Here is a 24224-nt window from a genome sequence, read left to right as displayed (position 1 = left end):
TTTCATATTGGACAGATAAATCATAAACATTCTACCTTCATCTCAGTGACTCTGCAGTGTTTTAAATATGCAGGTTGATGATCGTCCTGTGAAATATCTTTTATTATTACATCAGCTGTGAGTGTAAATCTGTGTTTCTGCAGCAGGGACACATAACCTTTATGATTTAAATTTATGTCACAGATCTCACACACACACACACACACACACACACACACAGAGGGGCGTGGCTGCAGGTGGGACGGACGGGCCGGCGGGTGTTGGGTTGAGCCTCTGACTGAGGTTAAACACGTCTGCTCCGACAGGACAGCGTCCCGCTCCGGTTTCATGGAGATGCTCGGCTATTATCACCTGCTGCCTCCCCCGATTAATTATACATCACAGCTACAGTTCACTGGCCATACACACCACGCTGTGTGTGTGTGTGTGTGTGTGTGTGTGTGTGTGTTTGTATTGTTGCCCATGCGTGCTGTGATGAGTGTGCACAGATAATTATACCTGGCTGGTATCCATGCATGCACCTGTCTGTCCTGATGTGCAGGTATGTGTGTGTGCGTGTGTGTGTGTGTGTGTGTGTGTGTGTGTGTGTAGCCTGTCCTGTATTTATGGCCAACAATACCCCATTACGCCTCGTTTCATGTTCTCGCTGTTGATGTAAAAACTCTTAAAGGAACATTTCAACCAAATGCAAACAGTATACTACAACAGCAATAATAATCTCTCCTTCCTTGTATTTCCAAAGTGTTGTGGGCGGATGGATACAGTTTTCCGGTGTCTTTCGGCAGGAAATAGTTCTCCAAAAAAAAAAAAAAAAAAAAAAACACTTCTTCCCAAAAGTTGTCAGGTACATGCATCACTGTTTTTGGAAAGAGCTGCTGTTGAGTTTTTGTTGTCTTGAGGTACAACAAAGTGGAAATTTCACCAAATCACACAGAAACTCTCTGGATGGACAGACTGACATCTTTTTGTTTCTCTGTTTTAAAGTCAGTAATTAACTTTTTCTCTGAGTGTGTTTCTGCACTTTATCCTCAGAGAGTGACAAACTGTGTTTTCATTCCCAGAGAGAAGAGGAACATCGTTTGTCACCTTTATTTTGTCATTTCTCTTTTTTTGTCTGTTTAGAAAAACATGAAAAAGGTCGAACAGGTCCTCCAGTCCACACATGCACAAAGGTCGTTTGTTCCAAGCCACTAATACAACCCAAAGGACCGATTCCTGAGCCAGCTAGCTAGCAAGCTAACCTTATTCACTAAAACTACATGGTTAAGGTTGGGAAAAGGTCAAGGTTGAAGTTACCAAACAGGAGCTGACGGCATAATGCTGCAACATTCCCACCTTGAACAGACAAGAACTGGCTTTAGTCTCTGTCTGCCACTGGAAATAAGTCACCAAGGTGGACACACACACACACACACACACACACACACACACACACAGCTGACACCCTCGGGACAGTGTCTTTGTCCAGAGTGCGAGGTAAACGCTGCTCCCTGCCCCAACGCTTCACCTGATGTTGCTGCTGGTGAAATATTAATGAGTGTCAACAGCCGGCATTACCCCGCCCTCCTCGGTGACCGTAACCACGGAGACGTCTGAGGTAGCAACACTGCTTACAGTGTGTTCAGTGGTAAAGGATAACTTAACAAAAAAAAAAATTAAATCCTTTGCATTTCAAGATTTTATTTTGTTTTCTTCTCTTTGACAAAGAGTTGGGAAACTTACAAAAATACAAAACAGACACATCAGACCTTTAAGCAGAACGCCATCTAAAGTACTTAATAAAAGGAAAACAAACTCAAACTTGACTACAGAAACAATCAGTACAGTCCAGATCAACAGAGGGGGCGGGGCTAAGCAGCAGATTCCCTCCAAAACGAGGATTTGTAGATCATCGGTGAACTACATCTTAACTTACATCTTTGTTCTTTTATCTGTTTTCCTGTCCTCGGTGTTCGCCACGTTCATATTTACAGGTTTGGGAAAGGCTGATGAATGTGATAAATGCTAATGTTTGTTAGCCTCACGGTAGCCTGTTAGCTGCTGGTCGCTGTGTGTCGATCTGTTGGAGTGTTTTTATAAAAACAGATGCAGGTGACACAAACGGGAGCAGCTGGCAGTGGATATGAACACAGTGGGTCTGAGCTGTGGGACGCTGCAGAGCTATAAGCTGCTGTCCCGTCCCTCCTGGGATGAAACTTTGCCAGTGTGCAAAATGTCGAAAGCAGTGCGGTGCTGTAAAACACTGTGGGAATGCCAACAGCGTGATGAGATCGTGCATATGCTGATGATGTGGTACTGTTCATTGGGAAAAAATTAAATGTTCATTTGTGTTTCTGGCTTTATGCTAAAAAAAAAAAAAAAAAAAAAAATAGTCCACCTCACTGGGCTTTATGTGGTCCAGTGAGGTTGAACATTGGGTGTTTGGGGGTTCGACCCTGGGTTCATCCCTGGTGTTTTCACTGTGATGCAGACAGGTGGTGGTGTTAGACGGGCTGGTGTTTACATGCTGTGTGATGGTGCTCAGGTTGAGGGCTGTGGAGAACCTGCACTGGGGCTTTTGGTCCTAGTTTGTCCCTGTAGCCTATGCAGGAGTAAGCACATCTCTGCAAATGCATCTCTGGAAATTCTTTAGAGTAGTTTTTTTACTTTAAGTGCATTTTGTCAACCTTATGGAGAGGGACCGCCGGCTGATCGTCCCGGTGCAACTTCTAGTCCCAGCCTGTCCCTGGGATGGTATGAGGTTATTCACTACTTTTAATTACTCTTACTTTTTGCTGAATACTCTTACTTCTACTTGAGTAATTGTTGATATAAAGTAACTTTTACTCGTGTACAGTTTTGCTCACTCTGCCCACCTCTGCCTGGTCTTCACTTCCACTCCCAGCAGAGGGAAAACCAAACCAGGAGGTTCTCCATCACCAGCCTTCCCTTCTTTCCAGTGTGCCATGGCTTTACTTTCACAGGTGTAAAAAAATATATATTAAAATATGTTTTGTCCTGATGCAGTTAGCACGGCTGTGCGGCAGATACCAGAGAAAGACTTCTAGAAGGACTTCCACCGGATGGCAGACAGGATGGTGTGGATGAAGTAGAGCAGGGTCGCCACGTAGGAGAAGACCTGGAGGAGAGACAGAAGTCAGGATGTGATTCTGGATCTTCTGTGCACACTGGCATCATGGAAATGTCTGAATGGAAACATCTAAAAAAAAAAAAAAAAAAAAAAACTACGTAGCATTCCTTGCCTAAAATGAAGACTCCAGAGCTGTTTCTGTCAGCATGGAGGTTTCAAATTCACAAACGCTTCACACAGCAAAATATAATACTTTCCTTTTCATTCATAGTTTCAATTCATCCAAATCCAATGTACAAATGCTAAATAAACCTCTTCCAGAAAACTGTGCACAGCTGACCGGCTCCAGTTACCTGGATTTGTACTAAACATCATAAATGAGGACTCAAGACGTGGCTCACGCTGCTTTAACATTTTGAGAATTTGGAAGTGACTTTTTCATATCGTGCTGTTTGTCGAAGTCAAAAAAGTTAATTTTCATTAGACATTCAAGGCCATTCAAGCCAAACACAGCATACAGATACAGCTTCTGGGTAAAGTGCTGCTTTAAGATCAATAACTGCTATCCAGGCAACAAAATAATGAGGATGGTAACCAGACAGACAGCGAGGCTCAGTAAGATACAGGCCTGCTGAGTATTAAGCTGCAGTGAAACAATCCAACATCCTCAAAACATGAAATCTTCATCTTCAGACGCCTCCAGGGTGACTCACCACCGCAGAAATGTCCAGCTGGTAGTTTTTAAGGATGTCGCCATCTTTCATTTCCAGAGTCACTTTGGCCAAAGCCACTGAAGCACTGAGGTAGAAGAAGGCAGCCAAGCCATGGTACGCAAAGTCCTGGGTGGGAGAACAGAGGAAGAAGATTGAGAAGACAGAGAAGATGAGGAAGAGGAAGAAGACAAAGTAGTTGAAGAAGGAGAAGACAAAAAAAAGGAGGAGGAGGAGTAGAAGAACAAGAAGAAAAAGAGGGAGAAGGAGTAAAAGGAGGAGGAGACGAAGTAGAAGAACAAGCAGAAGACAGAAGAACAAGGAAAAGAAGAAGAAGAGGAAGAGGTAGAAGACGACAATTGAGAGGAGGAAGAAAAAGAAGATGATGTAGAAGAAGGACACAACAATGAAGAAGAAGAAGAAGAAGACAATGACAACGGAGAGGAAGAAAAGAAGTTAGAAGAACAAGAAGAACAAGTAGAAGAGGGAGGAGGAGGAGGAGGAGGAGGAGCAGGAGGAGGAGGAGAAGGAGGAGGAGAAAGGGGAAACAGAACATGAGTTGTTTCTGGAAGTGAGCAGCAGCAGGTGTGGAGCTCAGAATGTGGCAGGACGACTCGGCACAGGAACCGGGCCAAGACAAACACCCTGCTTCACCGCGAGTTCCAGCGCTGCACTAGACCTTTAGAGTCTGATCTCAGTCCTCAGAGTTTTTATTTCTCTGACTCAAAGAAATCCTAAATCTGATCTTGGTCAGACCGAAACACTAAAGGTCCATTAAACGATCTGCCATCACTTTTACTTCATGGAAAACAATGAAATTAATTAAACCACATCAATAATTTGTACTTTATGTTGTGTCCTGCCCCAAACAAAGACGTGAGATGGCATTTCATGGCATTTGTGTGAATCCCACCAGAGTTCTGGGCAAGATACACCCACAAACCCTGTGATTGGACAGAAAATGTGTTGGCCTGTTGGCAATTTGCTAAAAGAGTCTCGATATGAGCCCTCAGCCAACCAAAACCCTAACATTAACCCGACCTTTTTTTTGTTCATTTGTAATCATCATCAGTGAACTGCTGAGATATTAAAGCATCATACTTGTAGTTTTGACTTGCCAGTAATAATGTAGCATAAAAGGTGATATTTGTCACATCTAAACCACAAACTGAATCATATTTATATCATGATGCTATGCAAGCACATTTTACTATTTTCAGCCACGTTGCCAGATTGTTGTTATGGATGATTCCAGCCAAATTTAACACCTGGAAAAACTGAAAGGTTGACTGGTGCAACTTTAAAGGGTACCGAAACCCCAAACCAAAATCTTTATGGGCGGTGGCATCACCTCCTAAAAAAACACTGTGCAGTCTACTCTTCACCACCAGAGGTCAGGCTTCACATGACTTGTCGACTTACCGCTGCCGCCCAGCCTCCGCTGTTGCGATGCGCCCCGCAGGCGAACACCAGCATCCAGATGAAGGTCATGACGAAGCAGAAGACGGAGACGAACATGACCCAGCCCTGAGGGTTCGCCGGCACCACCAGCGTGCACGCCACCAGGATCCAGACCAGACCACCGAACACCTGCAACACACCGGCGAGGGGTCAGCCCACATGAGGGATGATGGGAAGGTGTGTGACGGCGTGGATCGTGGCTCAGAAAAATTAATCATGATATCGGCTGCGTTTCCTTCTGTTGTACGAATCACAAACGAGACGACTCGGCCATCGCAGGTTCACAAGCTCTCCGTCATAATCACACCACAGTTATTCATTGAACTTTGAACTTTATAACTTTATTATTAATTATCTCAATGTATCACGGATGCCATGGAAGCCAATATTGAATCGAATCATGAGGTCAGCGTTTCGTCCCATCCCTAATGGGATGATATGCTGCCAATTTAGAAAACCGAGCCTTATTCTACTGTTACAGTCGTTTGGGTGTCAGGGCGCCCTCATGGTCACTGAATCCTGTAACTGAAAGCTTCACCTGCTATTTGTCAGTGTGAGGTGAGGGTAAACTGATGTGGCGGCCTCGCGGTACTGAGTCACTGCTGTCCCATAAGAGAGGGGTTCCTTAGTGGGACGACCGGAGCCGGAGGGAAAATTATCACCAGACAGACGTACGAGAGGCGTTTCATAAGGATAAAGAAAACACAGCAACACTCTGTTCCACAGACCGGCGCCTTAACCACCAAACCACCACGCCCAAAATCTGACAAGCGCCTGAAGTGAGGCAAAAAGGAGGAAAACAAAACATAAATGACGAAAACAGATAAAACAACAAAAATGACTAAGAAATGACGTCAATAATCTGAGCCACTTTTGGATAAACAGCTGCGTCAGCGACGGAGCACTCTGTCAATCCCATCTAATCTGGTAAATAGGACACGGGATTAGACTTCAGTAGAGAGCAAACATCCCTGCTTCCAGGATCCCGGCTGTATTTGTTGTTGTTGTTGTTGTTGTTGTTGTTGTTGTTGTTTCACAGTTTCAGACCAGAGCTGAACACCACATCATGTGATCGCAACTGGTCGGCCTTTTCCACCAAAAAAGTTCTGGTTCTCAAAGATGTGAAGATGTAAATCTCACATGTGATTCCATGTGAAATGTGCTGTTTTCACATGTGAAAATGATTCACATATGAAGAAACTAGTCACATGAGATAATGTGGAAATCGCATGTGAAGACGCAAATCTTATGCAATTTCATGTTTTTTCACATGTTTAAATTCCAGTTAAATCCAGTCACATGTGAAAATGCTAATTCTGCATGAATTTGTGTGACCAGTTTTGTTTTCACATGTGGAAAATTTCAGTCATGTGAACACTTAATGTTCACATGTGACATTGTTTTCTTTTGACATGTGAAAATGTCAGTTCAAAGTTTTCTGAGAACGACTGTTTTATGGTTCCAGCTGAGAACCGACTTTTCCGTTCAGGAACCTGATCTGGATTTGGTGGAAACGCAAAGAACGGTTCCAAAATTTTGTCTTTGAACCAGAACAGAGCAGAGTCTTTGATGGTGGGAAAGGCAGATGGGTGGGCAGATCTCTGAAAACTGGATTTCATAAACTCTGCTCTGACAGAACATCCTGCATTGTGAATGCAAATGTCCGTCCTAAAGGTCCATCAAGATTATAAAGTCATACAGTTGAAAATTTCTGAGTTTGTCCTCCTCCTGTGGGATCCAGTCTGAAGGACATCCTGCTGGTCTGAGTCCAGAACCCCAACCTCCTCCTCAGCATCTGGACTCTGAAGAGACGCTGCTGTGACTTGGGCCGATTCAGAAGAAAACAATCTGCTGATTCTGGGCTCAGATGAGCAGGATCTCCTTGTTCCTGAATCCCATGTCAGAGTAGAATCTGCTGAGGGGATCAGCTGCAGGCCTGAGACACGGCCAGCAGGGGGCAGCACAGGTGGAGCCACAGACACAGAGGAAGAGAAGAACTAGTTTTCACATAAATCTACGACTTTAATCTTGTAAATTCAGAGTTTTCTTTCGTGGAACTCCCCCTCCCCCTCCCTCTCCTCCTGGCTGCGTGACTTCCCCTCTGCCATCACACATCGTCGCCATGGTTACTTCAGGTGACCTCAGGTGTAAAAAGCCTCTGCAGGTTGTGCCTCATGTGTGATGACTGACAGGACAGGCTGCATTATTCATCAGGCTCCGCCCACCTGCTCTCATGTGCAGGCATGAATATGACTCTGTTAGGCCCCGCCTGCCAGTGTGTGTGTGTGTGTGTGTGCGTGTGTGTGTGTGTGTGTGTGTGTGTGTGTGTGTGTTTACAGGAGTGCTTGACTGTTTCACTGAATGAAGTAAAGACGCCTCTCCTTTATCAGCATCAGTCCTTCTTTGTTCATCTGTGTGTGTGTGTGTGTGTGTGTGTGTGACCACAAACTGTCTTCCCTTCTTACATCAGCTCTTTTTTCCATTCCTGTCATTTCCTTATCATCCCTCCCTTATTGCTCGTCAGGCCCCTCTCACCTCTCACCTCCTTCCTGCTGGTTTCTGTGCAGGTGTGAAAAATGTCTTGTGTTTTCTTAATATATGTTTGGGGCGTTTTCGAGGTAATTTTGCAGTCATTTCTTTTCCTAGTCTTACAGATGATTTATTTAAAAAGAAATGTTTCAGTTTTTTTATTTTTGGTCATTTTCTTGTAACTTTGCACTAAAGTCTCACAAACTTTATTGTCACTTCTTGCTTATTTGCTGAAACTTGATTTTTCCATGATGATGATGATGATGATAACAATGATGACAATGATAATGATGATGTTGGTCATGATTGTGATGGGGGGATAATTTTCTTATATTTTTTAACAATTATTTGCAGCAATTTTGAGGTAATTTTGCGGTTTTGCTAGTCTTCTGACAGTTTTTTTTTTGTAATTTTCTCATAACGTTTCATTAATGTCTTGCAATTCTTTGGGGTTATTTCTTGCTTGTTTGATCATCACCTGTTTTTTTTTCCATATTGTTTGAGAGTAACAGAGTGAATGCCACATCCTGCACTGTAAAACCAATTTATAGAGTCAACAATTTTATCATTAGTTAAAGACCCATAGAAATGTCCCATCCAGTTTCCAAGGGTAAACCTGACATACATCACAACCACTGTGTAACAACAACAGAGCAACAACATACATTTAAACAATGCACTTACTATCAATATGGCAACATACAGACAGACAAGCAAAGACACACATGCAATAACTGATGAAAAGCAATTAGCAATAACAGAGGAGCAATGCAGCAGGACTGACTCAGCGAATCCCCTCCGGTTTGAACTGTGACATGAGCAGCAGCAGCAGCGGCCGTCACACAGGCAGCAAACCAGGCGTCAACATGATGACCAACAGAAAATCTACTTTGTTCTCCTCTGCACACGAAGGACGCAGATTTAGAGCCGAGTCGAGTCTAACTGAAAGGTGTGAGGGACTTCAGTCAGTAACAGAGAATAGAGGACAGTTTGACTTTCCCAGTAAAAAAAAAAAAAAAAAAAAGAGCAACAAAAGTCCACCTGCTGGACTGCAGAACAATTTAAACCCTTTTCCCTGGAGTGAACATCCATTTATCAGAGTCACTGTGGCTCCAGTTTGAGCCCATCAGCCACAAGAAGACCAGCAGAAGACAGAGAGACAGACAGACAGACAGACAGACAGACAGACAGACAACACTGGTGGAGGCGACAGGTAACTGATAACTGAGTATCTTGAGCCTTTCCAATGTGCATCTGACTGGGCATGTCTGTCTGTGTATGGTGAACCTGTAGATAACCCATGGTTAGTTTTATTTTGATAGATTTGTGTCAATTATGTTGTTTATTTTTTGAATTATTACTACTCTTATTTTATTCTATTTATTTATTTTACTTTTTATTATTGTTATACATATATTTTCATGTTGATAATGTTCAGATTTGTAAAACATAAATTGGAAATAGTGTAGAAATAGTGTAACCCTTTGTGCGGGACGGTGAGAGATAGCCAAATAGCCTAAGATACGTTTAAAAAAAAAAAAAAAAAAAAAAAAAAAGGCCAGTGAAAATGCTTTAAGTTACAGGTTCACCTTCAAAATAAAAGTCCCTGGTGCTGTGTTGGAGTGGATGTTCGGCTCGGAGGGTTTTACACTGATCCTGATCCAGTTTGTTTTAGCAGCAGGTTTTGCTGATCGATGTTTGGATGATCCTCCGGCTGTCACCTGCAGTGGCAGTGGATCATCAGCCGAGGCTCAGTACACTTTAAATGTTCAGCCCAAAACATCACCGAGCAGAACGAGCAGAACGAACGTGATCGTGAACAAAACGCCGCTGTAATCAGACATCGCGTCGCTCTGACACCTGGACTGACGTCAGGCTTGCTGACAGGTGACAGGTGTGACAGGTGTGACAGGTGTTGCGGGTGTGGCGGGTGTGTGAACGCCTGTCACGCCAACCGCCGTTTCCCAGCGGAGCGCAGCCTCCCTCTGATGCTGTGGCGAGGAGGCTCGGTTCTCATGAGAACTCCGAAATGCCTCAGAAGTTCATAACCCAGAATATAAGAGCATTTCACTCCATTAGTTATGTTTTGTGCACAAATGACACCAACACACTGAGTGCAGACGCTGAAACGTGTTGCTTTAATTCTATTTTGGCTGGAAGCTGAGCGGTTTGATTCCTCCTCATCCTTAACATAAGAAAAAACAACAAAAAGTAGCGCGTCCTCCCATTTGAAACTGCCTATTCTGCCTTGAAGAAAAGTAAATATAATGCATTTGTATTTTTGAGCCGTGCGTAAAAGCTGCGTAAAAGTGAAGCCGTGCGCGCACCGCTCACTCCAACGGGCGCGTCTGCGGACGAAACCCGCTTACGGGTTCGGCTCGGTAAGACTGAAGGAGGCTCACTCACCAGCTCCGGCAGGTAGAGGATGTCGGGGATGGTGGTGCAGATCCCCACGCCGCTGGGCAGGTTGCCCATGGTCGCAGTGTTGGAGGCCATGGCTGCTTCAGACTGAGCGAGCGACGGAGGCTGCTGTGGTTAAAAACAGGAGCAGACTGGAAAAACCTGAATTCCCATCAAGCAGCGACACACCCGGATCAGCCAGAGCCCCGCTCCGCTCCGCTCCGCCGCTGCGCTCCGCTCCGCCGCCGCCCGGCCGGCAGCAGGATGTCCGCTGCTCTGACGGGGCCGCGCCGCGTCCCGCCAAGGCAATGAATTTTTGACCAGGATGAGTCACTCGTCACCACAACAACCTGCAGCCGCTGGACGACAACAACAACAACAACAACAACACCGTTAACAACAGAAACAGCAATCAGAGTAACAACATCCTCCCTGAAATCCGACAGGTGATGTTTGAAAAATAATTTAATTTCTGTCATGTAATCTAGTTTCCTCTCACTTCCTGTTTTGAGTTTATATTTGTTTTATTTGGCCTCTCGTGACGATGCACGTGTGACAGTTATGACCCGTCTGATGTCATTTTTGTTTTTCTAACTTTTCATTTTTATTTATATTTCAGGTAGAGACCTCGGCCTCCCGCCTCTCCCTGTTACCCCGGTGTCCAAAACAACAACAACAACAACAACAACAACAACAACAGAGGCTGTATATGTAAGGATGATGATGACAGTGATGATGATGATGATGATGATGGTGTGATGATAGTGATGATGATGATGATGATGATGATGATGATGATGATGCAGCCTCAAAACCTGAAAGGTTTGAAGGAGGAGCAGGAGACCAGGAGGAGGAAGAGGAGTCCAGGAGGACCAGGAGTCCAGGAGGAGGAGCAGGAGTCCAGGAGGAGGAAGAGGAGTCCAGGAGGACCAGGAGTCCAGGAGGAGGAAGAGGAGTCCAGGAGGAGGAGCAGGATACCAGGAGGAGAAAACCCTGTGGGCGGGGGTCAGGAGGCTGAGGAGGCTCAGAACAAACACATCCAGACTGAAGCCCAGGTTGTGTTTTATACTGTTTATTGATGAAAAACAAAACAGACTGACAAGCAATTGTATGAGACTGATTGATTGATTGATTGATTGATTTTATTTGACTAATTAAAAAATACAGTACATACACGAGCATATAACACAATACAATTAGTCAGGATATCACAATAAAGTCACACGTCTTATTTCCATTGAGGTCTTAGAAATTCATGGCAGGGAGCCAAGAACAGGTAGAAACAAGAAACTGGAGCTGATAGAACTCATGTTTACCCAAATACACACAGATAAATCAATACATTTTAAAAAGAGGAAGATAAATGAATAAAACCCAGAGGTTCAGAAACCCGACCTACATACCTGGAGATAACCTGTTCAGCATCCAGATCTTCAGTTGTTTGTTAAAATATCAACTAAAGCAACTTGTACCTGACGTGACGTGACGTGACGTGATGTGACGTGCACTCGTATTTTCCCTTAAATTTCCCCTTAACCAGCCTCAAAGCTGGTTGCAGCTTCACTGAAGCTCCATCGCTCTGACACTGAGTGAAATATTCAAAGCCGAGATGCCGTTGTTTTATGGCTGCAGAATCACATCAGATAGAAAAGGTCTACATGGGCTGTGCATCACTTTAGACACATTTCCCTTGAATCCAGCAGCTCATGTTTGGCATCTTTGGAAACCGTCAAATCTCCATTGAATCTAAATTAAAGTTCTGTGGATTTGAGCAAAGCGTGGCCACGCAGCGTCCATTTGTAATGATGAACCTGCCAATGGGACGCACAGAGCTGAAGACTTAACCCTATAAAGCCATTCGTATCATATATGATACACATTTTCAGTTCCGTTTTTCGTTTTCAGTTTAATCAATACTTGACCAAAATACTGTTGTATACCTTTGAACACTTCCCCTGTTCACCCTGGACCATACCATTGGCACTTCAAGTACACATCATATATCATACACCAGAAAGGTTGTGTAATAACATATTTTTTCATTTTTTATTTTTTTTCATATATATATATATATATATATATGTATATATATATGTATATATATATTTTGTTATAGGACTAAATAAAGGGTTAAATTTCAAAAAATTGGAATTTTCTGCCAATTCTTTCATAGTTCAGGCTTTATAGGGTTAAGAAATGTAACATTACTGACTTTAAAGGTACAAGGAACACTAAAAGCTACTCAGTCACAGCAACTTGAATAAGAGCAATTAGCTCCTTCTTCCCTGAAATGCAAAAGCCCTCAGATTAGTGTCGTTTTAAAGGTTAAAAACATTCATATAAACTCTTTTTTTAGGTGATGGTGGTGTCCAGAGCTGTCCAAAGAGTTCCTTGTGATTGTTCCTTGTCAGCAAAGGTGAAGCATCCTGACCTCCTGACGGTGTTTATTTGGCTCATCGTCCCGGTCCGGCCCCCCTCCCTGCCCCCCCCCCCCCGGCCCCAACCCCCCTCCACCCGTCCGCCGGGCAACTGCTGCCGAAGGATCCGGTTTCCTCAGAGTGATGCAACCCGACCCGCTCGCAAATTCCTCCTTTTTTACCGCTGCTCTATTGTCGTGCTGATAGCGTTATTAAGTAATGGCCTGTTATCTAATCTTCAGTTCCATCAGCGGAGCCTGGCGTGCACGCTGAATACTTGATGTGAACCTGTTTGACTGCTGAACTCTCCGGCTGTACGCCACATTTCCAGGTGAATGGCTCCGGCGTGATGTTGTACATTTGCATTTCAGGCATTTAGCTGAAGACGTACGCCGAGTGAGCAGGAAGACCTTCAGGTCAACATTCAATAAATAAATAAGTGCTTTATTAGGGCGGTTTGGGCTTTTTCATCCTTATTCACTTGGAAAAGTATGCCCATTCAACTGTACAATACACCAGATAAGAGCTCCTTTATCAACATCTGTAAGCACAAATTGCTTTGGCCATAAGACGAACGCACCCACGCAGCATCTTTGCATCCTAAAGCCCTTAAACATGTAGATTTTTCTCTAATCTGACCTGAGATTCTGGGATGGAAGACTTGTCCTGTGTTTCTTGGCTCGCTGGTGCTGATGCTGTCTGAACGCTGAATGGACAAAGTCTTAGGTCTTCACCCTGTGATCTAACATGCAGTACAGTGCTCTTACTGTGAAGAGTTCATGAATCCGGTACAACCTTGATTGGCCTGATCTCACCTGCAGACTTTCATAAACACACGGCACATGACCACTGATTTGTGATGAGGTCATTTGGTGATGTTGCACTTCAGGCTCGTTTCTCAAAGGACAAGAAGAACCAGCCAAGATGGGAACAAACAGAAAACAGAAACTAGATCCAGTTCTAGTTAGTCATAGTTCCAGTTTTTTGTGTTTCAAACTACTCGCTACTGTTCAGATATTGTGCAATATTTCGGTTTAGCCAACAGTTAATGTTAAGTGGAAGTATTTTTACAATAAGTATAAACAGGCTTGACAGTTTAATGTAAAGAAAGTAATTAAGTGTGAGAGCTAAGTAACGACTGAAAAGACATAGGCAGAAGCAGAATGCGTATACATGCCTGGCCTGCATTCTTATCAAATTAAACTACAGTACCTTCAAGAAATAAAAAATCAGTTAAAAAATCACACTGAGAGCCCTCAAAAATATATTTATAAAACCATTCTTTTGAAAACCAAAAGTGAGTTCAACCGTAAGTTTTTACGAGCACTGTTCCACAATTTATGTTTAACCCTGTTTTAGCTTTTTGTCTGTGAACATCTCTCAAATCATATTTGCACTCCTAATACATAAATTTATCTTTAAAAATATTTTAAAAAATGTGTGGTGTCTGTAACAAATAAAAACAAGCTATGTCACTTCTTTTCTGACTAGAAGCCTGAGGTCACTGTGTGCCCAGCTGAGAGGTGGTATCCTGGCAGGGCGGTTCACAGCTCTTCCTGATGAGAATAGGATTTGTCTGTGATTTAAAAGATGTTGAAAATGAATTCAATTTTATGTTTTATTGCACCGTGTATGACGACTTGAGGGTCCCTTTATTTGAGGCCATGCAAAACCAAAAACCTGAGCTATTCTGGGTCGATGATAGTGAGAAACTGAAATGGCTGAAGTATTTAAGACTGCAAATTTTATTTCTCAGGCCTGGAAGAGAAGGCAGCATATTTTGTTTGATTAATGCAAAACCTGCGGGGTATATTTTGGAGGTGCCTGGATTTGGATTTGACTTTGTATTCCTGATTTATTCTAATGTGTATTTTTGTTGTTGTTGTTGTTGTTGTTGTATGTTTGAGCATGTAATGTATACAGCAGTGTCTTGTATGTCCATATGGGCTGGGCTTCTGTAACTGAAGCATGACACTTAAATAAAAGAATCAATCAATCAATCATATAAACAATCAAATAAAATATGGTACAAGTTATTAGCAGTGATTGGTAATTGCAACGGCCATAGGTACAGTAGTGCAATTAGGAATATATACATACAAATGATAAAAAAAAAAAAAAAAAAAAAAAATCTATGGACAGTTATAGCAGAAAATGTTTTTTTTAGCAGCTGAAACAAAAAAATCTTGCATTTCAGGTTTTTGCACACTGATGAATTGCACTGATCCCTATATCCAGGTCGTGTAGTGTATACATATGAAGGCGCAGATGGAGTGTTAAATATCTGTGCAGTGATTTATAAATATTACTGTATTAATGTAGCTCAGATAGTCACGCTCCCCAGAAGAGGAACCCTGCCAACTTCCATGATCACATATGACCTTTTCTGTAAGACAGGGTGTTGCCATGTTTGTGGAAATAAAATATCAGCTGTTTTGTTTGGTTACATTTTTGTGCAGATATCTGAGCCATCTGATCGGCTCACGTCCGTCAGCTGGAGCGTGAAGATCAGACGGAGCTGAAGATACGAGCTGAGAGGAAACTCTGCCTTCCGTCTGCTGGCGTTCCCGTCGGGACGAGGAACGACATGCAGCCCTAATCTGTATAATCTGGCTGCAGGGGGGGAAGTTCAGGCCACACGAACACATCAAACCAGACATCTGACTTTTATCTTTTGTCTTTTGTCAGGGTTTGGTTTGTGATATTTCCTTTTGTTTGTTGTTGTTGTTATTGTTTTGTCTTTGTTATGTCTTGCATTTTTATTTCTTGTACTTTTACAAATATTTTGTAGCTTTTATTGAAAAAGGTAATAAGTGATCCATAAATAAAGCTGATGATAATGATGATGATATTCATAAATATGTAGTCCTATCATTTTAAGTTTATCATAATAAATCAGTTTATATGATAAATAAATAAGTCTGATAGTGGAGTATATGAAATCAGGCTTTACTTCTCTCTCTCTCTCTCTCTCTCTCTCTCTCTCTCTCTCTCTCTCTCTCTATATATATATATATATATAAATATATATATATATATATATATTTTTTTTTTTTTTTTTTTTTTTGAAATAACATTATAAAATAAATAAGTAAATAAGTAAAAAATAAGTAAAACTACTGTAATTTCTTCTTATTGCAGACAGGTAAAGCACAAACACATTAAGCCTGTGTCCAGACTTCACATTAAAAACAACACAAATTTGAATTTGCCATTTGAATCATAAAGTTGCAGGAGAAGTATTTGAAGTATTCAGTTCATTGGTGGAGGAAACAGTCCTCACGTCTGGCTCTCTGCTGCAGGAACAGTCACTGCACTTCTTGAGGATCTGCTCAAGATAAAAGTGTGTCATCTGATTTCTACATTTCAGACTGAAATCTTGCACTTTCTCCTGCTCTACATTTATCTGACGGCTGGAGTTGCTGGTCGTTTTGCAGAAGAAGGTTCAGCATGAAAAGTCACCTCATAATAAATGAGACACTTTTCATTGTGACATCTTCCTGTGAGGAGGCAGAGCTCTCAGAGGTGTCAGGTCTTGTCGGAGCGGCAGGCTCGATCCAAAGAGCGACGTTCCCTTCTCGGTGTGAACAGCACCAGAGTTCCCTGTGGGGGGTCAGCTCTCCCTTCCAGTTAGATCCTCCAAGCAGATCTCAGCCCAAAGCGTGGAACAGACCTGCTGGTCCACCAGAGGAAACAGGATCAGGGTCATGTTTTGGTGAAGGGTGAGGTCACCGGATCTCCCACCTCCTCCATCTCCAGTTTAGGCAGTAGGCTTAGGGTTAGGGTTGCCAGGTGAGTTTTGGAGAGAAAAGGCTCCGGCCCACAGCCGTGACTTATCTGCCATAACCCATCCATGTGGCGCCCCCTGCTGGTCGGGACTGGGTGGCAGCAGCTGTCGGACCAGGTCCAGCCTCATGGACTCACCTGGTCCCCTCAGTGTTGACCTGCTGCAGCAGATCAGGGCCTCAGGCCTGTCAGAGCAGCTGCTCGTGTTGTGGGGAGTCACTGTGGGTTACTGTTACTGTTACTGCATGGAACCCAGAACCCTGCGGCCCAGATGCCGTCACAACGCTCCTGACCGCTGGCTGGAAGGAAGTTATTATTAGAGGAACTAATCAGAAGGAGCTGCTCTCCCTCAGGGTCACCAAGCCAGGTTCAGGTTAGAGTCAGGTTCTCTTGATAATGTGTCATTTTATTTTACTCTGATGAAGTTCAGGGTTTAAACTGGTCTCGGTCCAGTTTAAGAGTTATTAAAAGTCTGAGTTTGGCTGCGGTTCGGGTCAGGTCGTTGTTAGAGTCTAAAATTCTGCTCTAAAAGGGTTAAGGTTAGGGTTAGGGCTGGTTTTGGCCTAGTTTAAGAATTTTTTTTGTTTAAGGTGAGTTAGTTTGTTTAAGGGTTTGGGTTAGGTTATGGTTAAGGTAAAGATTAGGGGAAAAGTAGCTAGCAACATTAGCTAACACATTAAAAACAATCTCAAACTGATTTGAACTCGGGTCTCTCACAGGACAGTCCAGGTGTTTGACCACCTGACACTCCACCTGCCTCCCTGTGCTGACTCTTACTGTCATGTTACTTCCCTCTGGTGCACCAGCGGCTCTGTCACACACTCTGCCCTGACTCTGGGCTCCATCCTCAGCCTGAGATTTTTGTTTTGCAGATACACCAGAGGTTGACTGATAGCTAATTATCGTCATAAAGAGACTCCATCCGTTCACAGAAAACCAAAACCCTGGTGCAGTGATGAGGACGTCACCTGAGCTGGATGATGGCAGGGGAGAGACTCCGGAGAGAGGAAGTTGTTGCTCAAAAGGTTTTAATTTTTAAAAGCACAAAGGCTCTGGGGCAAAAAGAGGAAGAAGCCTGGCCTTTCAGATCCTGTCTATGTTTTTATACAGAAAACCAGCACGAGCTCCCCTCAGCATCCAGCTGTCTGGTAATAACTTCTGCATGCGCCCCTTTTTTCTTGTCTATTATTTTGTTTTTCTTTTTTGTTGTTGTTTGTTTTGTTTTGTCTGGAATTTGGGGTTTGTTTTTTTATTTTTGTCTTTTTTTTCATTGTGTTTTTCTATTTTTAGTTTAGTTTAGTTTTGTTTGTTTTTGTCTTTTTCTTTTTTGCTTGTTTTTTTTTTTTTTTTTTTTTTTTTTTTTTTGTTATTTTGACTTTTTTTTAATTTTTTGAATTTTTATTTCTTTGCATTTACCAACATTTTGTGACTCTCTTTGAAAAAGTTGATGGTTAAAGGTGATGATACTGATGATGACATTCATAAATATGTAGTGCTATATCTTTAAGTTAAAGTTTATAATAACAAGTCAGTTTATAATGATAGATAGATGGATGGATAGATACGTCTGGCTGGATAGATAGGTCATCCTGCACTTGTCTACATTTTATTTTATTTTATTTTTTAAATAAAACAATAAAATTAAAGTAAACGCATGTAATGAGTTGCTGTGTATATTTTTCCTCAGTATGATTTGTGTTGTATCCAAGGACAGTCTGACTGCCCCAGACTGACTTGTTGTGCTCGTAAAGCTGTGAGACACTGCCATCTAGCGGCCAGGTGCCGCTCCGCCGCCTGTTGTAGGAACATTACGGTAAACAGCTGCGCCTCTGTTACCGTAAGTTCCCATAATAACTGGCTCCCTGGTCATGGCAGCAGCCATAGAGGAGCAGCGGCCGCATGTAAAGTTGAGGTGAGCGATTTCTTGTGTTTTTGCTGCGCAGTAAGTGATGAGAGGAGCTCCGGGCCGCCGTGCGGGACTCAGGCAGGGACTGTTTGCCCGCAGAGAGTTGGTGTGGGCAGGGCAGAGGGGGGAAAGCGCCTCGGTCATCTCTAATTGCGGTGACCCGGTTAGGCAACACTGCTCTGGGCCAGCAGGCATCCAAACATCGGTGTTCAGACGAGCAGGCAGCCGAGATCATCCCGCGGTGTCCGGCACTATTTGAGCTTTTGCAGACGAACAGACGGTACAGTCTGTTTTACACGACTGATCCCACATGTCGGCTTCACCTTCACAGCAGCCTGGTGGTTTATTTACTGCCGGGTGGGGTGTGGAGAGATAAACCCAGCTCAACTACATTTACAGTTTGTCTGTTGGTGTGCAGAATACAGTTCATCACTTTTTTAAGGTCTAGGCAATGGCATAAATAGGTTAAAAATAGATTGACCTAAATTTATAGCAGGCATCACAGTAAAGCCAGCCTGGTGGGAGGCAAATGAAGGCAGGAAGGCAACATATGCAAAAAATGTGGTTGTTAGAGTTTCAGTTACAGTCTTGCTGTTGTTGGAAATAGTTTGCATTGGTTTTTCAGTTTACTACTATGGCTTTTTTTTTTTTTTTTTAACTGAAAACTTACATTTCTTTCTGCAGATGACGAAAGCAGAAATGATCTCTGGAATCAGGAAACACAAGCAGGACTGAGCTGGAAACTCTCATCTTTCTGTTTACAAAACATGTGGCTGTCTGACTCGTTTTCCACAGATATATCACTTTACGGTGTAAACTATCCCGTGTCAGTGCTTTACTCTGCTGTGGATTTTCTAAATACTGCCCACATTCACATCCACCCCCTCTCCCCCACGGACAGTTGTGATGCTATCAGTCACCACAACAGCAGCCCACTGAGGTAGACGTCTGTCAGTGGTTGTGGCCTTTCTCAGCGTGGCAGCCCGGCCTGAGCAGACTTCCTGTGCCAGACGCTGCACCGCGGCCGTCAGTCAACTTTTCACCGTTCAACTCGGCGTCTCTCGGCTGTTTTCCCAAATGCCTCGATGGAAAGTGTTTGGCAGTCAGTACCTGCGATGGTCCAGCGTCGTCACTCAAGCCCTCGTCCTCTCCGTCATCACGTTTTGCGTCGTGCTTCCTCTGTGCTGCCACCGGCTGCTCTACTCGTACTTCTTCATCAAGTCCATGTACCTGGACGCCATGAGCGACAAGGTCCTGCAGGACAGCTACAACCAAGGCCAGGAGGCTCTGCGGTTCTGGCGGAGCAGCTCCACGGCGACGTCCGCCCGCTTCACAGACATCGCCAAGCATCCTGAGCTGCTGGTCACCGTGGTGACGGCCAGGCGACCGGAGGGGCGGGACTTCCACTACCTGCTCCAGGTGATGCAGCGGATGACCAGCCTACTGGGTGGCTGCGGGGAGCGCCGGTGCGCCGAGGTGTTGGTGTGTGATGTGGAAAGTGGACCGGTGGCGAACGAGGACGCCTCCTTGCTGGACGGCCACTTCCAGGTGATCCGGCGTTCCCCCGCAGAGCTGCGCAGGAGCCGGGAGAGAGTCAACACCTTTGAGAAGGAGAAGCGGGATTACGTCTATTGCCTCCGCAGAGGATGGGAGCTGGCAAGGCCCAGAAACGTCGTCGTGCTGGAGGATGACGCTTTGCCGAGACAGGACTTCTTCGCCGTCATCAAAGACCTGCTCTCGCGCCGGTTCGCCCTCCAGACTCTTTACGTCAAGCTGTACCACCCTGAGAGGCTGCAGCGCTACTGGAACCCCGAGCCGTACCGCATCCTGGAGTGGCTCGGGTTCGGGCTGGTCGGTGCAACAGCCCTCCTCCTAACCCTCCCCTACTGGAACCCCTTCTCGTTCTCCTTCACGCTCTCTGCCAGCCACCTTCTCTTCCTCACCCTGTACATCATGGCTGCTGTGGAGCTGGTGGGCCGGCATTACCTCCTGGAGGTGCGGAGACTCTCCCCCCAGCTCTACGCCGTATCCCCGGCCACTGAGTGCTGCACCCCCGCCATGCTCTACCCGGGCAACAGCTCGCTCAGGGTGGCGGAGTATCTGGACGGGTCATTCTGCGTCAAGGGGAATGCCAAAGACATGGTCCTGTATCAGATGGCGAGGGTGATCCCTGGAGAGAGATCTCACAGCTTGGAGCCCAACCTCATCACCCACATCGGGGCCTTCTCCTCGGTCCGGGCCAACCCGTCCAAGCCCAGACTCCTCTGAGGAGCCTGGAGGAGCCAACAGGCGGCGGAGGACGGCGACCCCGTGCAGCAGGGTTGGAGTTCATCAGTTTCCTCTTTGCCGTGTCACTTTCATATCAAACCGGAACCATCGTTTTCAACACATCTTTGTGTTTCTGGTTTGAGACGTATCGGATTTCTGTTTTCACCGCACCGTCACTGGATCTGCAATTTTGATGATTTCCACGCTTTCACTGCAGCTGAAAGAGGAAAGAGTGCACACTCCTCTACAAGTCGGGCGACTCTCCAGCCTCATGGCCTTATCAAGCCCTTTCAGAACCCTTTAGAAATGCTTTGTTACCGATTTCCCTTTATCATTTATACGGATCAAAGAGGATCAGTGGATTTGGTCACGAAAAAATGACTCATCAGTGCTGGAGGACAGGAAATACCTCACTGTGCCGAGGTACAAAGCCTAACCTCTATCTATTCCAGTCATGACTTTACACTCACACTGTATTTACAGACAATATTGGAACATTAACCTACATGCACACTACAATACAATAGACAATAGAGTACCACTTCTATTTCTGCTGTACAATAGTACCTCAACTTCCATGTGATCTACAGTAGATCAGAGCAGTGACACTATCAAGCCTCCATACTGACAAATGGAGCGTTTCGTATCGATACTGACAGGCGAGCATCTCACCGACAAACCTGCCTCACTGATTGTGCCTTTAAACTTTTTTGTTTTCGGTGAACGCCGGCAGGTTACACTCAAAGTGATGTGTTGCGATATCTGAGTGCACATTCGTTTAAGTTGTCTGTGCAGTTGATTGTGTATTGTCTTATTTCCCCGCTGAAAATTAAGATTCTGATCAAATTAGTCCTGATGAAGTGAATCCTACGGAAAAGCACAGGCCAAAGCAAAGGCACCCTTGGAGTGAATGGGGAACCCTGCCTTCAGCCTCTGTTAAATGATAACTTTGGTTAAATGTTTAGATGTAAAAAATGAAGGCAGGTGGAGTTTTGGATTTGAGAACTGACCTGCGATCAGATGTGACCCAGGAGAGCGGCGCTGGCAGCTGAAACCGCTGCACAAAATGAGATATCGATGCAAAGTGGGAAGAGTGCAAAACCAAGAGCGAGGTGCCGGCTTAACGGCAGTCAAACAGTGATAATAATAATAGTAATAATAATAATAATACTATTAATGAAAAGCCACACACTCTTCCCTCTTTTCCTTGCTTCTAATTATAACCCATTTTTTAAAAAAAAAGCCACCAACGTTTTGGGACAAAGCCCTCCGCAGCTCCGAGGCCGGCTTTGTTCTGAAACGTTGGTGTCTTTATTTTTAATGGCTCATAATTAAAAGCACTGCAGGGGAGAGAGAGGAGCGTGCAGTTTTTCTATTAATTGCCTTTTTAAAAAATGAGATCAACCTTTTGAAAAGTCAAATCTAGTCAAACAAAAAGGACTGATGTTGAAAAATTCGACCAAATGATTTTTTTTTTTTTTTTTTTTTTTTCTTTTTTACAAGCTAGTGGGGAACTGAAATCTTTGGTTTGCTCCATGAATTTACTTTTTAGGTATTGAATCATTTGGGGATAAAGATTATTTTTTAATTATATCGCTAATATATTTCTGAAGAATATTCTAGGTCCTGTTAATAATAATGGGAAAAAAAATCAGAAATATTGGAACCAGACAAACTTCAAGACGTCAGACCAAAGAATATTAAACAGAAATGTATTCTGATAACAGCATCAAAATGTGTCGGCGGTGCGCGTTTTGCTTCATTTGATGTTCCACATCCATTTCAACACAGGAGGAAGAGACGCAGACTAACAGATTCAACACAGTGCAGTGCTGTTGTGTTTTCAGATTACATGAATATGCCAGTTAATAGGAAACTCACTGTCAGGTGTCGTATGTTGTTATGATTCAAAACCTCCAAAAGTGAGGAGTCATAAAATATGAAATGTAGGGGTCGTTCTGTATAAAATCAACCAATTCAGACTCACAATCAGCTGATTTTTGTCCTACAGTATCTTGTGCATATTCAGTGAAGCCGTGCAAAATCAGACATTCATACTGTGAATATTTTCTGAGTTTCAGCTCCTCAAAGTTCATACATGCAGCTCCAAATTTCACATTTTTGTATTCACGCTGGTTGTTTTTGTTTTTTTTCTTTTTTTCTAGCATTTCTGAGCCTCATAACTAAATTCTCTTAACTAAATTCCTTACAGAGAGTCACATGAAAGTTTCAGGGCTGAAAAACAAACGAGCTCTGTTCAAAACTGCAGCCGAGTCAGTTTTACATCCATCCTCAGCGTCACAGTCCTGAACCAAAATCTGTTTTTTCTGCAACACGATTTTTTTCTTCTGTCACCGACTTTGAGCATCAACATGTTGATAAAAATGGAAGTTTGAGCAGCAGAACTGGAGCAGTTTCATGTCTGAGACTCAGGAACAGAAACCAGCCAACCACAGAGTCTGCATGGCTTCACTGGAGATGCTGGATTTCTGTTGACGACCCGTAAATTGATGGATAAATGAATAGTTTGGCATCTTCCCTGAGGTTTATTAATGCATGAAGATATTGATCTGATTGATTGGATTATTGCTTTGGTGGAGTGCTTCGTTCACATGTAAGACCTGCACACAGAGAGTGAAAGAACTTTGATTTTAATTTAGAGAGATGTTTCCAGAAGCTTGCCGTGTTTTTTTTTCTTTCTCTTAATCTACACAGATTATTTTAGTATTTACAGATTAAATCAGTCAGTTCCTGCTGCCTTCACACTTTAATTGTTTATCAGACACAACGTCTAATCACATCCACTGACGTTTCCACTTGTGTGGCGTTTGAAGAGTGTTTTTTTTTTATTATTTCACTTGCATGTGATCTCACTGCATCAGCCTTCCATCTGAATTTATATTTTATTTTGGGTGAAGTTTGAATGTGTTTTTTTTTCTATACAATCTTTTTTTACGCTTAAGTGTGCTTTTCTATCAGAGTGTGTGATTAATGCTGTGCAAAAGATAACACCTGAAATTATATCTGATGATTCTGAGAAAACTGAATTTATTTCTTTTTGAATCTGTTGGTTAAACAGTGGGGAAAAAAAAAAAAAAAAAAACTCACAGTCATGAGACCTTAAAGTTGTGGCCAAAGTCTTTGGCTTTTATATCCACGGCAGCTCCGACACTGTGGCTTAAAGGTGCAGTTCGCAGTTTTGAGAGATACATTATAAACTAAAGGAAGTTTAAAATAAATATATAAAAATATATAATATATAAAAATGTTTTCTATTGTTTGTAAAAATAAATAAATAAATAAATAAAATAAACCATCCACGGGAGAAACTGTAAAAATACCACTTCACTGTTGTTGTTTACAGCAGGGCCTGCCACTTTGTTTACATATTTACTATTTAGAAAAAAAGCCTCTTTTAGGCTTCTTTTCGGCTTATAGAGCTTCAAAATATTTTTTCTTTTGATTTGTGAAATGAGACGGAATAATTAAAAGAATTTCCTGTTTAGTACGAGGCTCTGGCGATGTTTTCAGTTTGCTGTCAAAACTACGGAGTGCACCTTTAACGGAGAGTCTTGCTGCCTGTCCAAAGGTTTTTCACAGCAGCTGTTTAGATGTGAAACAGCAGATAGTTAAAGGAATATTCCAACATTTTGGGGGAAAATAGCCTTTTTTGTGGC

General features: G+C 43.3%; 2 protein-coding genes across 2 annotated transcripts; one reads left to right on the top strand and one right to left on the bottom strand.

Moving 5' to 3' along the window:
• Window positions 1-1718: 1718 nt before the first annotated feature.
• On the bottom strand, window positions 1719-10353 carry LOC115359533 (myelin and lymphocyte protein-like). Its single transcript, XM_030052108.1, has 4 exons — window positions 10177-10353; window positions 5203-5370; window positions 3784-3909; window positions 1719-3118 (listed from the first exon to the last, which is right to left on the bottom strand). The coding sequence occupies exons 1-4, from the start codon at window positions 10264-10266 to the stop codon at window positions 3044-3046; spliced, it is 459 nt and encodes a 152-aa protein (XP_029907968.1). The 5' UTR covers window positions 10267-10353; the 3' UTR covers window positions 1719-3043.
• A 7889-nt stretch (window positions 10354-18242) lies between these two features.
• On the top strand, window positions 18243-23691 carry pgap4 (post-GPI attachment to proteins GalNAc transferase 4). The gene is made up of 2 exons (XM_030050580.1): window positions 18243-18285; window positions 18964-23691. The coding sequence occupies exon 2, from the start codon at window positions 19357-19359 to the stop codon at window positions 20545-20547; it is 1191 nt and encodes a 396-aa protein (XP_029906440.1). The 5' UTR covers window positions 18243-18285; window positions 18964-19356; the 3' UTR covers window positions 20548-23691.
• Window positions 23692-24224: the final 533 nt, after the last annotated feature.

Source organism: Myripristis murdjan, chromosome 1, assembly GCF_902150065.1.
Source record: "Myripristis murdjan chromosome 1, fMyrMur1.1, whole genome shotgun sequence".
In the NCBI taxonomy this organism is placed as follows: domain Eukaryota; kingdom Metazoa; phylum Chordata; class Actinopteri; order Holocentriformes; family Holocentridae; genus Myripristis; species Myripristis murdjan.
This window is presented reverse-complemented; position numbering and strand designations above follow the sequence as displayed.

Coding starts and splice junctions, on each gene's coding strand:
- LOC115359533 (XM_030052108.1), bottom strand. CDS start 10,266: ATGGCCTCCAACACTGCGACCATGGGCAACCTGCCCAGCGGCGTGGGG. Junction 3,910..5,202: donor GCGGAGGCTGGGCGGCAGCG/GTAAGTCGACAA, acceptor TCTCCCACCCAG/GACTTTGCGTACCATGGCTT. Junction 3,119..3,783: donor AGCTGGACATTTCTGCGGTG/GTGAGTCACCCT, acceptor TCTCTCCTCCAG/GTCTTCTCCTACGTGGCGAC.
- pgap4 (XM_030050580.1), top strand. CDS start 19,357: ATGCCTCGATGGAAAGTGTTTGGCAGTCAGTACCTGCGATGGTCCAGC.